Raw genomic sequence first — 15,479 nt, forward strand, 5'->3', positions numbered from 1 at the left:
TATAAGGGGTATATGGTGACATGTACTTCTAGCACTTTTTATGTGACATTCACAGCGTTGCCCTGTTTGCTCTGTTGGTATGTCTGTGAGGCCAGTTCTTCAAAATGATGGTCATTGTCAAGTCCAAATGGTCTGGGTTTGGGTGTTTTCAACTTGGACATTTTTTTGGTCGAAAATGGGGTGTAAAGTTAGGCATCCTAAAGATTGGACATTCAAGTAGACAATTTTTTTTTTTTTAACACCTAGTGGTTCGACTTTCAAAAATGGATGTTTCTTTGCTTTCAACTTTGGACATTTAGCAGGAAACATCAAAATTGTTCTTAGACGCCCTTTTCGAAAATGCCCCCCCCCCCCCACATAAGGCAAATCGCTTCTAAAAAATAAAGGCCCAAACTGGAGCTTCTAATTTTTTTTTTTTTTTTTGCAAGATGTATATAAACCCCCAATTTGTTTCTCAAACCTCACCTCCCAAAATCCCCTCCCTCTTCCACCAGACTTTGCAATAAAACATATGAGCAATGAATGTCCACAAGCAAATTCTATGAGCAATGAGTCAGAAAGGATTCATAAGAACATAAGAATAGCCTTACTGGGTCAGACCAATGGTCCATCAAGCCGAATAACCCTTTTTCACGGTGGCCAATCCAGGTCCCTAGTACTTGACCAAAACCCAAGGAGTAGCGATCCAGGGCAAGCAGTGGCTTCCCCCATATCTTTTTCATATGAACTTCCATTTAGCCAATGTCTTGTTATACAGTGTCATGATCTAGTCCATATCAGCTACAAACCAAAGTTTTGTAATCCATTTATAGGCAGGTGGAACACTTTCTGATTTCCAGGCAGTAGCCACAGTGAGACATGCTACATTAAGAATATAAACCACAACCATATACTCAAATCAATAGAAAATATTCCTCATTATACAGATCTGAGTAGCCCCAAACAAAATAAGTTAGAAAAAGTGGGAAAAGGACCTCAGTAACTACATTAAGACCGTTGTCGATAAACGTTACTGTCTCAAGCGTGCTCCCGGAGCTCTTCTACATGTATTAAACAAATAGATAGCTGGGTTTCATGGCATGTCAAGATCCAACTAAGATTGCAGCTTGTACTGGATCATCTTCCAATAAGCACCCACCTTGAGACAGGTCTACCAAATCTATAATGCAGTGTATCACAAACTGTGTGCTGTAGCACATGAGATTTCAGGTGTGCCGGGGAGGAGGAGAGGTGCCAGCGCCTGCGGAATGCCTATAGGACGTTTTGTTTCGTTTATTTAAAATTTGATAAAACGCTTTATAATATATTTCAAAGCGTTGTACAATTAAAATAAAAAAAATAAATAATGGGCAGAGACAATACAAGGGCAGATAATACAAGGACAGACATACTAAGGTGGGAAGGAGGAATAAAAGAAAAGGGACGTATGGAAGAAAATTACAATAAAAAAAAAAAAAAATTAAAACAGAGAGAAGAAATGAAGGGAAAGGATAGGGAATTTTAAAATTGATAAGAAACAAAGGTGAATTAAGATTGTATAAAACACATCAAAATTGAATCAGATGCGTTAATCATATGCATCTTTAAAAAGGAAGCATTTTAAGCTGCTCTTAAACTTAGCCAAGTTTTGTTCTACTCTTAACTGTAAAGGTAGTGAGTTCCAAATAGTGGGTGCCGTTACGGAGAAAATGTGAGAGGCACATCCTGTAGGCAGTCAGCCAGCCCAGCCCCTCTCCTCTCTGCGCCTCTTCTTTGTCAGCTCAGAGTCCCATCTGGAGGGCATCCATGCATGGGCGGATGTCGATGCAGTGACATATGTGCACATTGAGGTGCTCTCGAGCCGCAGCTTCCAGTTTGCGAGACACTGCTATAAAGTATAGATTTGACAGTAGTAAGCAGAAATATTTCTAGTGTTTGATTTGTAACTTGCTTAGAATAGAGATAAGCAGCAAATACATATTTTATAAATAAATTTCTGAGCAAAGCACTAGTTTTTAGTTAAGAATATGTCATAATAAAATCTTTAATTTGCAACTGCTGTCATCAAAGATCACTCCAAAATCTCTGCTTTTATTAAAACAAAATTGAACAAAGTTATCCGATGTCCTAATGGCTTTGCTTTTCCTTTCTCTTCTTCAAAGCTCCACATATACTTATATATTGTAAAACTTCAGTATATACTTGCATTTCTTTATGTCTGTTATACTTAATATTTTTAAAATCCTGGCTACATCCTTTTGTCAGCTGAAATATTTTGATGGAGATAAAGCATACCTATGCCTTTCACTTTTTATTGCCCTTTTGTGTGGGAGAGGTATTCTGTTCAATATTAATTCTTATTGATTAGCTTTATAAAGGTGAACCAGTGGAAGAACATGAATTTCAAAGAAACAAAGTAGAAGTTTGCATTCACCGTGTTTTCCGGATTGCCAATCAGGTACAGGATGTGATACCCTAGCCTAATAATACTATTGGTCCTGTCATAGCTATTTTTCCTAGATAATTCTATCTGCTCAAGAAACTACATAGGTTGTAGTATTTTTCAACATACAGTAAAACCTTGGATTGCAAGTAACTTGGTTTGCAAGTGTTTTGTAAGACAAGCAAAACATTTGATTAAATTTTAACTTGATATACAAGCAATGTCTTGCAAATACAAGTACATACAGTATACACACATCACAACTGAGCCAGTGATTCTTCTCTCTCTGACGCTGCAGGAGTGTAGTGACTGTTTTAAATGAGCAAGGTCTTGCAATACAAGTACATATAATACCGTATTTTTCGCTCCATAAGATGCACCAGACCTTAAGATGCACCCTAGATTTAGAGTAGGAAAACCAGAAAAAAAACATTCTGAACCAAATTATGTACTAATATATACCAGGCTCTGTACCCAGCCCCTCTCACTCCCTGCCAGGCTCTGCACCCAACCCCACACTCCTTGCCAGGCTCAGCACCCTGTCCCCTTCCCTCCCAGGCTCTGCACCCTGTCTCCCCTTCCCTGCCAGGCTGTTCCTTTCATTTTTCATATACACACAATACACACAGCAGATATAAATTATCAAAACTGACACATTTTGATCACTAGATTGAAAATAAAATCATTTTTTCCTACCTTTGTTGTCTGGTGATTTCATGAGTCTCCTTCCTTCCTTTCTTTCTTCCTTCCTTTCTTCACTCAGGCCCAACAATTGTCCCTTTCTATTCCCTCCCTCCCATGTCCCAAGTTCGTGCTACCTCCCATTCACTGCCTTCCAGCCTTTGTTCTTCGACCTACCTCCCTGCCATGTCCCGAGTTCGTGCCCTCTCTCAATTACTACCTTCCAGCCTTTGTTCTTTGACCTACCTCCCTCCCATGGCCCGAGTTCGTGCCTCCTCCCCCTCACTGCCTTCCAACCTTTGTCCTCACTGCCGTGCCGGAAACTACCTTCTTCCCTCCCTGCCGCGCTGAAACCTACCCTCCGCCGATTCCTCCTCCTCTGGCCTGGGTCTGCCACTGTGCTGCAACTCAATGAAAGGAAGGGCCAGCGTGCAGCGATTGCACGTTGCCGGCCCACAAGCCTTTTCCCAACGTCAGAACTGATGTCAGTTCTGACATCGGGAGAAGGCTTGTGGGCCAACGACATGCAATTACTGCACACTGGCCCTTCCCTTCCTGGAGTTGCAGTGCAGTGGCGGTGAGCAGGTGGGTGGTGAGCAGCGGCAGGGGCGGGCAGCAGTCAGCCCCCGTACCCCCAATGAGTGGGACATTTTAAAAAGATACAACGGGGTGGATGGGGGTGTTGAAAAAAAGTTACCTTCGCTTCATAAGTTGCATCGAAATTTCCACCCAATTTTGGGTGGAAAAAAAGTGCATCTTATGAAGCGAAAAATACAGTATTTTGTATTAAAGTTTTTGGGTTGTGGAAAAAATCGTCTTGAGTTTCCATTATTTACCATTCTAGAGGGTCTCCGTTCCCAGTCTGTGCCAGCAGGAGGGATGTGAATATTCTCCTTCCATTGCTTTAGCTCCCAAATAATGCTGATATACTAGTTGGAAGGGGGATTTATCAAGAAAATGCCTCCTCAAAGGGCCACATCAAGACGTTGCATGAGTCTCCTTGTATTAGTTCAAATCCACAGACCATCTTAGCATGTATGCTAAATTATTAGTGACCAGCATGCTATTTTTAACATAGAAACATGATGGCAGATAAAGGCAAAATGGCCCATCTAGTCAGCAGTAACCATTATCTCTTTCTCTCCCTGAAAGATCCCATGCACCTGTCCCAGGCCCTCTTGAATTCAAACAGTCTCTGTCTCCACCACCTCTTCTGGGAGACTGTTCTGCGCATCTACCACCCTTTCTGTAAAAAAAGTATTTCCTTAAATTACTCTGGAGCATACTAAACTGTTTTAGCTTGAAATGCATAACTTTAGTGTTTAAGCTTCATTAAACCTTGTATGTTGTTATTTCACTTGTATCAAAATAAAAATCTAAACTTGTACTTGTGGTTAATACAGCATCCCTCCTATGAACCCAAGTTTGATTTTTACACTAACAATCTGTGGGCCAGCAGACGGAGAATTCTGCAACGGTTTCAGCAAGCAGCTCGTAAAGTAAGTAAAGAACCTCATCACTAACCATGATTTCCATTTGGATGATAAAAACTTAACTAAATATCTTCAGGGTGAAAAACAACAGCAAAAGACAGGATGAATATACCTCTTTGTATATTAGGCACTAACCATTCGATATTCAGTGCGAGTTAATTGACCGTGAATGAACGCTAATTGGTTAACTTGCATCTTGGCTAACTGAGCATTTTCAATGGCATTTAATTGGTTATCACTGCTAAAAAAAAATGCCCAATTAGCGCTGAAAAATAAGCCAACAATGTTGGGGGCGTACCAGAAGGAGGACTGTTGAGGTAACTAGGATCCCTGGCTGACCCTAAGGGAAGCCTTCCAGGTCTGTTTCAGCAGAGGGGAGCATGCAGCTGGAGGGCAGGAAGGAGACCTGTTTGTAAATGGTATCACCAGCAGTGGCGGCAACAACAGTGGCTCCACATTGGGTGTGAGGGTGGAGGACTGTTGGACCCACGATAGGGAAGGAGGGGGGCTGCTGCTGCATCTACGATCGTGAGGAAGGCTGCTGGACATGCGATCGTGAGGGGGCTGCTGACCGGAGGGATGAGAAGGGAGGCAACTTGCGGCAGATCCTTTACTGCGGTGACAAGGCCATTCACCGCTCCATGGGGCAGTGAATGACCTTGTCCCTGTACCTGTGGCAACCAATTGATTTTTTTCCCATGTTCTTGTGTCTACCCACAGATAACAGTCACCGTGTCATTCTCTAGTCCTTACTGAAGTGAAACTATGATAAGGCACTTTGACTGCCTGCAGCATTGCACTTATATATTCAATGCTAGGCTGTTTCTGATGACTGGCATTGAAAACCGGGCTGTATTTTAACAAACTTCTATTAATAATGACAGGGGTGGTAATTCAGCATATTACGGCTAATAGGAAAAATTATACTAATCTTAATTATTCATTTTGGTGGAATTCACTTTGTCATATTTTTAAAATGGAAAGAGCAATTGCTATACAGAAAGGAAATTATAATAAATTCATAAAGATCTGGGGGCCATTAGAAAATTATTGTAATGAATGAACACTGTTTTTCTTTTTTTTTATTGTTACATATATTTTTTGGGGGGGAGGGGGGAATTGGATGGTTAATATTTTCAATTAATGATTTGATTTATGTTTATTATGGTTATATTCTTTAAAGGATTGGTGGGTGGGTGGGAGGGGTTATAATTTTTACATTAATGGATTATATGTATAAGAATGTCAAGTTTTAAAGTGTTGAATATCTTATTAGAAATGAAATGTTATGGGGGGCGTGGCTTGGAGCGCGCACGATATGGCAGCCTAACCGCAGCGCTCCCGTATCCAGGCAACAAACGGAATAAAAATAAAACTTCTACTTTCTCAAATCGCTATTAAAAATACATAAAACAACGTCGGAAATGGCGAGTATGAAGCAGGGGAAAGCTGAAAAACCTTCAACATCGGGTATATCAGCAAAAAGAACAAAAGTAACTCCCCTGTCACCATCGAGTGTGCCGTTCCCGATGGAGACTGAAGAACTCACTGAAAAGTCTGATATAATGACTGAACTGTTCAAAATAAAACTGATGCTGACTGAAAATGCCAATAAAATATCTGAAGTTAAAGAAGAACTTCTTAACATGAAACAAGAGATCCAAACGGAAAGACTGAGAATGACAGTGATGGAAGAAAAAATGGAGAAATTTGAATCCTTCACACAAGAATATGACAAAGATAAAAAAGAAGTAGCAGCTTTAAAAAATCAATTGGTGGACATGGAAAACCGAGGAAAAAGAAAGAACATCAGAATTTTGGGGCTGGCTGAAAATATTGGAGGGGGAGATCCTGTACAATTCTTGGAAAATCTTTTACCTAAACTGCTTCAGCTCAATTCAAAATGGCCGTTAGAAATTGAAAGAGCCCACAGAATCCCCACAAGAAAGCCAGTAAACCAGACTGCTCCAAGACCTTTGATATTCAAGGTGTTAAGGTATCAACAAGCTCAAGAAATATTAAAAATGGCAAAAGCAAATAAAAACTTGAATTATAAAGGATCAAAACTGATTTTAGTACCGGATTTTGCTAAATATACAGCAAACATAAGAAAACAATTCCTCACATACAGACAGCAGCTGAAAGAAAAAGGATACATATATGGAATATATTATCCATCCACTATGAGAGTATCCAGTGGAAATAAATCCATATATTTTCAAGACCCTGCAAAACTGAAAGAATTTTTGACACAAAAAGAACCTATGTTTACATAAAAAACAGAATAATTCAGCTGAAGAAAGAAGAAAGAAGATGGAAAAAAGGGAAAATAAAGAAGATTATTAAAAAAAAAAAAAATTAAGACATAAGAAATGTTACTAACTGGAAATATAATTTATTGATATAGTGGATGCAATAATATAATATTATTTTATTAAATTAATTATTAATAAAATATTAGCATCCACAATCATTAATATTACTAAAAAAAAAAAAATAAATAAAATAAAATATAAAAAAAAAAAACAATTTTTTTTTAAATTATTAAAATATAAATAAATAAATTATTTATTTAAAAATTTATATAAAATACATATTTTAATCAAAATAGAGAATTTATTCAATTATATAGCATATTAACTTATTATGATTAATGAATAATGAAATGATTTACAATGAAATTATCATTAAAAATATTGAAAGGAAAATTTATTATTGCTATATTGAAAATAAGATATAAAAATGAAATATATTAATTTATTATAAAAACAATATTTTAATTCTGTGTAAGAAAATTATAATTTTATGAAATATATACAAGAAAATAATTTGATTATTGACAGGATTAATTAATAAAATAGATGTCTACTATAAGATTTTTATTTAATTCAATTATTCTGTCATATTAACTTATTATGAAAAATAAGAAATTAAGTAACTGATTGGTAGATAATTAATAAAATATGAATTTATTATAAAACTTATTTATTGATATAAAATGTATATTTTATTCAATTATTCATTCAAATTAATTTATTATGAAGATGATCTAAGAAAATGATTGAAATGCATTATTATTAATATTAATATTTTTATAAAAATGGATATATTTAATTTACATGATGAATAACAGATATATAGAGAATAAGAGCTATATTTGTAATATGTTTATTTATTCAGAGTATTATATTACATGTATGCATGATATTGAATTTAATTTTATGAATCAAATATATATAATTCTCAGTAAATTTATAAAAAAAAAAAAAAAAATTTTATAGATTAAATGGACATAATATACAATTATATAAGGGTGGAAGTATAAAGAATGTATTGAATTTAGAAATATGTTTTTAAATAATATAATGAATTATTAGTTGCCTGGGGATGGAGATTTAGGTTTTGCATGACCAATGCGTGTTCCAAATCAGAATATGATAATGGGTGGGGAGGGAGGGAAAATAATGGGTGGGATAGGAGATAAATTTTTATTGAATGTGCTAGGAACTAATCTTGTAAATTATCATAGAATATTGGTCACAACATAATTATTAATTAGATGGATATAAAAATGTATTCCCTGAATGTCAATGGTTTAAATCATCCTATTAAGAAGAAGAAATTATTATCGTTCCTTAAAAATCAAAATGCGGACATTTACTTCATTCAAGAGACCCATCTTTCAGAAATTGAATCAAAAAAATTATCTGGAGGTTGGATTTCTAAATGTTTATTTGCACCGGCTTTAAAGAAAAAAGCTGGAGTGGCTGTTCTAATAAACAAAAAATGTAATGCAGATTTTAAATTAATTAATTATGATCCCTTAGGAAGATGGGTACATATCGAAATGGTTCTGGGAAATACAACCCTGAATTTATTCAATTTATATGCTCCTAATACGAATCAAATGGAGTTTTTTAAACAAATTCAACAATTACTTTTACCACTGGCTACATCTAATTTAATAGTAGCAGGGGATTTCAATGCTGTAATGGATCCGATATTGGATAAAAAACCAAGTAAAGTTATGAAATCATTAGGCTTAGATAATTTGATACTATCTTGTGATTTAGTAGATATATGGCGAATTCTTCATTTTAATGAACAGGAATTTTCTTTTTGTTCTCAGGTCCATAAATCTTTTTCACGAATTGATTATATATTTGTTTCTAATAATATAGCGCAGCGTGTACTAAAAGCAATAATTGATCCCATTATAATTTCAGATCATGCTGGTGTGTGGATTAATCTTCAAAATTATGATGTTGAAAACTTTGATTCAATATGGAGATTTAATAATGATTTACTAGCGGATTCAAAATTTCTTGAAGATTTTAAAATAAAAATGCAAGAATTCTTTCAATTTAATGAATCAGATACTATTAATGCTGAGATCTTATGGGATGCTTTTAAAGCAACTATGAGAGGAAATATTATTTCATATTCAACATTTATTAATAAACAAAAAAAAAAACAATTTCTTGAAATAGGAAAACAAATTAAATTATTAGAAAATAAATTAATTGAGAAATGGGAAAATAAAACATTACAAGAAATATTAAAATTAAAAGTTAAATATAATGAGATTTCTTCTCAAATTGTGAGAAAAGACATTTTCAATAAACAAGTACAATATTATGGAAATTCAAATAAAGCGGGGAAATTATTAGCAAATTTTCTTAAAGTAAAGAAAAGAAAATCTAAGATTATTGCAATCAAAGATACACAAGGTAACACACATACCAACACAAAAGATATTATAACACAATTTCTTGATTTTTATAAAGAATTATATACTTCCAATTCTTATAAAAATAAAGAACAAGATGGATTAACTTTTTTAAATTCATATATTGGACCAAATATTCCAGATCATATAAAAGGAAGTTTAGAAGAACCTATATCTTTAAAAGAGTTAGAAACAGCATTGAAGTCTCTTAGAGTTGGATCCGCTCCAGGTGGAGATGGGTATACTGTTGAATTCTATAAATTTTTCCAAAATATCATATTACCACATCTGTTAAATTTGTATCAATATCAAATAAAGAATGAAAATATTTCTGGTACTATGGCAGAATCGATAATTATAGTCTTACCAAAACCAAACAAAGATCCTACTCTTGTATCAAATTACAGGCCTATTTCATTATTGAATGTGGATAACAAATTAATGGCTAAAGTATTAGCATTAAGATTGGCAAAAGCCCTTCCTTTCATTATTAATGTACATCAAACAGGATTTATTGCTAAAAGACATTCTTCAAATAATACTAGATTAGCATTCCACTCATTAAATTTAGCAAAAAATATAAATGATCCAGCTTTTTTAATATCTTTAGATGCAGAAAAAGCCTTTGATAGAGTGGAATGGAATTTTATATACCAAGCTTTACAATGGTTTGGTATAGGATCCGGTTTTATTAAAATGATTCAGACATTGTATAACTCTCCTGGAGCAAGATTATATATTAACAATAATTTATCAAATAGATTTAACTTGCATAGGGGAGTTAGACAAGGATGCCCTTTGTCTCCTTTACTTTTTGATATTGTCCTAGAACCTTTATTAATTGCAATAAACAAAACTAAGGAGATAAAGGGAATATCATTTACCAGTTTTGAATTTAAATTATCTGCATATGCAGATGATATATTATTATATTTAAGAGAACCGGAAACTACTATTCCATGCATACTTAATTTAATAGAAAAATATGGTACTTTTTCTGGATATAAAATTAATTGGAACAAATCTGAAATTCTCCCAATAAATGTTCATTGTACCAAAGGATTATTTGACCCATATTCATTTATTTGGAAAGAGGATGGAATAAAATACTTAGGAATTATGATCAAAAATACAATTGAAGATACAGTCAAAGAGAATGAAAAACTTTTATTGAAAAAAATAACAGAAATGTGTGAGCAATGGAATCCACTACATCTTTCTTGGTGGGGAAGAATTCAAACAATTAAAATGATGATATTGCCTGTGGTTTGTTACCAAATGAGTATGATTCCAATATTTTTTCAGGGGTCATTTTATAAAAAACTTAACAATGTTCTTACAAAATTTGTTTGGTGTGGGAAAAGACCAAGAATCGCTTTAGTATCATTACAAAGACCAATTATGGAAGGGGGGGGTAAATTTTCCAAATTTTTATAGGTATCATCAAGCCTATATTTTAAGACAGGGTATGTATTGGATCCTCCCAGACCTTTTAGAAAATGTACCAGATTGGCTGTATTTAGAATGGCGGCTCCTGTTCCCTTTATATCCAGAACAATTAATAACTATAACAATGCCTAAAAGATACAAAGACCACAGAATTTTATTTGACACTTGGAAAACATTGAGATATATCAGTAATCTATCACCAGAACCTATTGCTAAATATCTAAATCAATCAATATGGATAAACTCCAGGATCAGAATTGGCGGATTTAAAATCGTCTGGAAACAATGGATAAATGCAGGAATAAGAACATTGAATGATGTCATATCAGAAGGATCACTGCTTAGTTTTTCACAATTGCAAAATAAATTTGGATTAAATAAAACACAATATTTTAAATGGATGCAATTGAAGCAGGCCATTCAGGTAGGGTTCCCTGAATGGAAAAATCTAAATAATCAATATAGTCTACAGGTTCTATGTTTCCAGACGGATTTTTTGGGTCACCAAGCCGCAAAATGGTACAAATTGATAAACGGATTTTTAAATAAAAAAAAGAAAACAGGTCTTAGGGATATTTGGAGTATTGAGATTGGACAGACAATTTCTGAATCTCAATGGCCACGATTTTGGTCCTGGAGATTAAGATCTACAAAGTCAGCATCTATGAATCAAACATGGTTGTTTTTATTACATAGAGTGTTCTGGACCCCAACGCGCCTGCAAAAAATAGATAGTACTAGATCTAATAGATGCTGGCATTGTAAATTGGAAATAGGGACGTTAGATCATTTAATCTTTTTCTGTCCCTGTGTAAACGCATTTTGGAATTCAATTTGGCCCCAAATTAATAAGTTACTAGAAAATCATGTAGGACTCTCATATGACACCATATTATTTGGCACTGCAATGAGAACTAAGAGTCCGATTTCAGCAAATAATAATAAGCTATTACTAATACTAACAGGAGTCGCCATGCAACAAATTACTCAAAATTGGAAAGATTATACCAAATTAAATTATACGTTCTGGTGGAATTCTGTCTGTCATATTTATAAAATGGAAAAAATATTAGCGTTACAACAGGGAAGTCTTCTTAATTTCAAGAAAATTTGGCAACCATTGACAAATTATTCTAATGATTAGTTTCTTAGCACAATGATAAAAATTATATATGAATGGGGTGGGATTTGATTAATTAGTGGAAACATATTATATAAAAAGGGGGAGGGATTTATATTTTACATGATATTATATAATCTTTACCATATTATATTTTAAATACTATGAATTATTAATGATAATATTTTGGATATGTAATAATTAATAATATTTTGTATGATTCAAATATTGTAAGAATGAAAAATTTATAAATAAAAATTTAAAAAAAAAAAAAAAAAAAGAAATGAAATGTTATAATATTAATCACTTGTTTGTCAGTTTTAAAATGAATAAAGAACTTAAAAAAAACAACATTAGTTTTGCACCTAAGAATTGCACAAAAAAGACAAAAAAAATTAAAGAAATTTTAAGTAATATACATAATATAGTAAGAGAGGTTTTTCAGGATCCATGATAGAGACTTGGAACTGTATAAGTCTTGACAGATTGAATGATTGAGAACATCAAGCAGGTTTCTGAGATCCTTCTCTCAAATTTAAACCATATTGTATGATATTGGGAGATGCATTTTGTATTTTTGAAGAGGTTCAGAGAATCCCCAGCCTAAGAGCCCTGCTTTTTTTTTTTTTGTACTTTTTCTTTGATGCAGTTTGACTGATTGAGCAGGCTGCCTACTCACCAAATCAAACTGCATCAAGCATAAAGTTAACAAAAAAAATTAAAAAAGCAGGGCTGTACAGTTGGGGAATTCACTGAATCCCTGAAAACCTTCACTGCACGCCACTGGCTAGCACCTTCACTGATATATGTACAGCACACTTAAGTACTAGTATTCTGTGAATTTGCTTGCACAAGGGGCACATCCAGTTACAGAATCAACCTTCACACCATTTACTTAGATAGTAATTCATCAAGGTAAAATGGCTTGCCTGAAAATTGTCCTCTGGCTGATTAAGGGCTCCTTTTACATATGTGCGCTAGCGGTTTTAGTGCATGCCGCGCGCACTAGCCACTACCGCCTCCTTTTAAGAAGGCGGTAGTTTTTTGGCTAGCACGCACTAAAAACGCTAGCGCACCTTCGTAAAAGGAACCCTAAATGTGCACATGGCCTTCCATGATGCATATACTTTTATCCTGGTGAAAAGAGGCACTTCTGTGGACACATTTAACCTGGGGGAGTAAAACAGCACATATACTTGTGATTTCCAGCTGTCTTGCACCCACTCAGCCACTTGTGCAAGTAGGTGCAAAGTACACAGGTGGATTTAGCATGCAAACCTTTACAACTTCAATTTTATGAAATAGCAATTCTGTGAGACTCGCTTTCATATCTAATCCAATAACATAAATATATATTTTAAAACTTGATTTATCCTAGATTTTAATTCGGTGTCGAGTAAATCACAGATTGGAGCAATTAAAAGGACTGGTTCAACATCTCAAAGAACTCGTAGATAGAGGACCTGAATCAGGTAAAAATAAGACTACAAATTGTAGGTTGATGGCTTTGTGGCAATGCTTTGCACTGCTGTGCAGGAGACCATTATCTGGTGACTGTTGATTCTTTCATAAGAAAGCAAATTTTGGGTCTCCAGTCAAGCAGAGCTATTTGGTTTCAAACAAGTAGTAATGCAGGCATATTCCAGCAGAGAAGCTGAACGTGCCAGGTGGCCCCTGTGCTCATAAAATGGTGATTAAATGGAAAGAGGGTCTTGTTTCAACTTCTTGTGCTAATGAAGCCTTCCAAGGATGTGCATTCATCAACACATATATGGTCTGTTAGTACACCTTAAAAAAAATAACTGATCCTTTTACTAAAGTGGGCTGAAATCTAGGCTTAGCATGTGCTAACATGGGATTTTAGTGCATGCTATGCCCAGATTTTACACGGCACATTTTGAGGGCAATTTCAATCAGGGGCATAATCAAAACACTATCAGGGCATAATCAAAACATCCAAATGTCCAAAGAAGCGCCTAAAAGTCAACATTTGGATATTTTTCTCACCAAAACAGCCAAGTGTCGATAATCAAAACTCATTTCCTGGACGTCTAGTGGGACGTTTCACCCACTGTGTGCCCAGAGAGTAAAGGGGCATGTTGGGAGGCGTGATATGGGCCGGCTTAGACGTGAACATCCTGCAGATATAATCAAACATTTTGCAGGATGAAATATCTAAGTTCCATCCAGGACAGGGATCTCAGTCCCTCCTTGAGGGCCGCAATCCAGTCAGGTTTTCAGGATTTCCCCAATGAATATGCATTGAAAGCAGTGCATGCACATAGATCTCATGCATATTCATTGGGGAAATCCTGAAAACCCGACTGGATTGCGGCCCTCAAGGAGGGACTTTGAGACCCCTGATCCAGGACATTCTGCAAAATGTTTGGGGTGGGAAGGAGTCTGTGACCACTGGGGTTGTGGGGGTGGGGGGCAGAGATTAATACCTCCAATGTTTATCTGGTCAGTTTGGGCATCTTTTTGGCACTTCTAAAACAGGTCTAACTTGAATCATTTAAGTTAGACCTGTTTTAGAAGCGCGCTGGTCTAAACTAAAAACCGCTTCCGCGGTTTTGTAAAAAGGGGGGGGTGGATTGTCATTAGCATGTTATTTGGGAAAATTTGACTTGAATGTATTTAGGAAGCACTTAGAGCTCCCATATTAACTCTGTGTTATCCAGTTAGCACACCCTAATTAGCATACACTAACTAGATAATGCTTTCATGCCCAGTCTCCTCCCATACCATGCCCTTTCCCCAAAATATTTTGAAAAATTGGTGGTGCAGGGTTTACTGTACGCTAACAGGCAAAATACCACAAAAAAACTTTAAAGTATTTTGCAGTAGCTTGATAGTGTGCACTAGTTGTGCATTTAGTAAAAGCCCCCCCCCCCAGTGCACACAGAATAAATTTAATGTATGTTAACCTAAAAGTTAACATGTGTAAAGTGTGGAGGGGGGTAAATTTTCCAAATTTCTTTAGGTATCATCAGGCCTATATTCTGCGTCAGGGTATGTACTGGATCCTGCCTGACCTCATGGAACATTATCCAGAATGGTTAATTTTGGAATGGAAAATTATGTCCCCAATGCGTCTGTCTCATATGCGCTGAGTTATCATTGCGCTCAATTGTCTCATGCGCTATTATCTTTGCGCGCAATTATCTTTGCACTGATTTGTCTTCACGTTTTTGTCCGCGCGCTGTTGTCTTGCGTGCATTTGACCTGTCACATATATTAGACATTAAACTACCTAGTTATGCTAAGGATAATATCATTATTTTAGATACTTGGAAGACCCTGAGATGTATAAATAAGTTAACTGAAATTCCTATAGAACAGTCTTTGTGTCAATCCCTATGGCTGAACTCCAAGATACAAATAGGCGGGTCTAAAATTGCCTGGAAAGATTGGATGCAAGCAGGCATAAGAACATTAGAGGATGTTATTTTAAATGGAGAATTGCTTGATTTTTCACGGTTGCAACAATCTTTTGGTATTTCAAAATTTCAATTTTATAAATCGTTGCAACTGAAGCAGGCTATTCAGAGGGGATTCCCTGATTGGCGTAATTTGAAAAATTAC

At 35.2% G+C, this 15,479-nt stretch overlaps 1 protein-coding gene across 2 annotated transcripts in view; it reads left to right on the forward strand.

Annotated features, from left to right (window-relative positions):
- CFAP221 (cilia and flagella associated protein 221) overlaps positions 1-15,479 on the forward strand; it is a 141,714-nt gene that overhangs the window by 74,174 nt on the left and 52,061 nt on the right. For both annotated transcript variants that reach the window (XM_033947171.1, XM_033947169.1), the window contains exons 13-15: positions 2,348-2,437; positions 4,507-4,602; positions 13,273-13,366. In XM_033947171.1, coding sequence (XP_033803062.1) covers positions 2,348-2,437; positions 4,507-4,602; positions 13,273-13,366 — 280 coding nt within the window. The remainder of the gene's footprint in view (positions 1-2,347; positions 2,438-4,506; positions 4,603-13,272; positions 13,367-15,479) is intronic.

Source organism: Geotrypetes seraphini, chromosome 5, assembly GCF_902459505.1.
Source record: "Geotrypetes seraphini chromosome 5, aGeoSer1.1, whole genome shotgun sequence".
Lineage (NCBI taxonomy): Eukaryota > Metazoa > Chordata > Amphibia > Gymnophiona > Dermophiidae > Geotrypetes > Geotrypetes seraphini.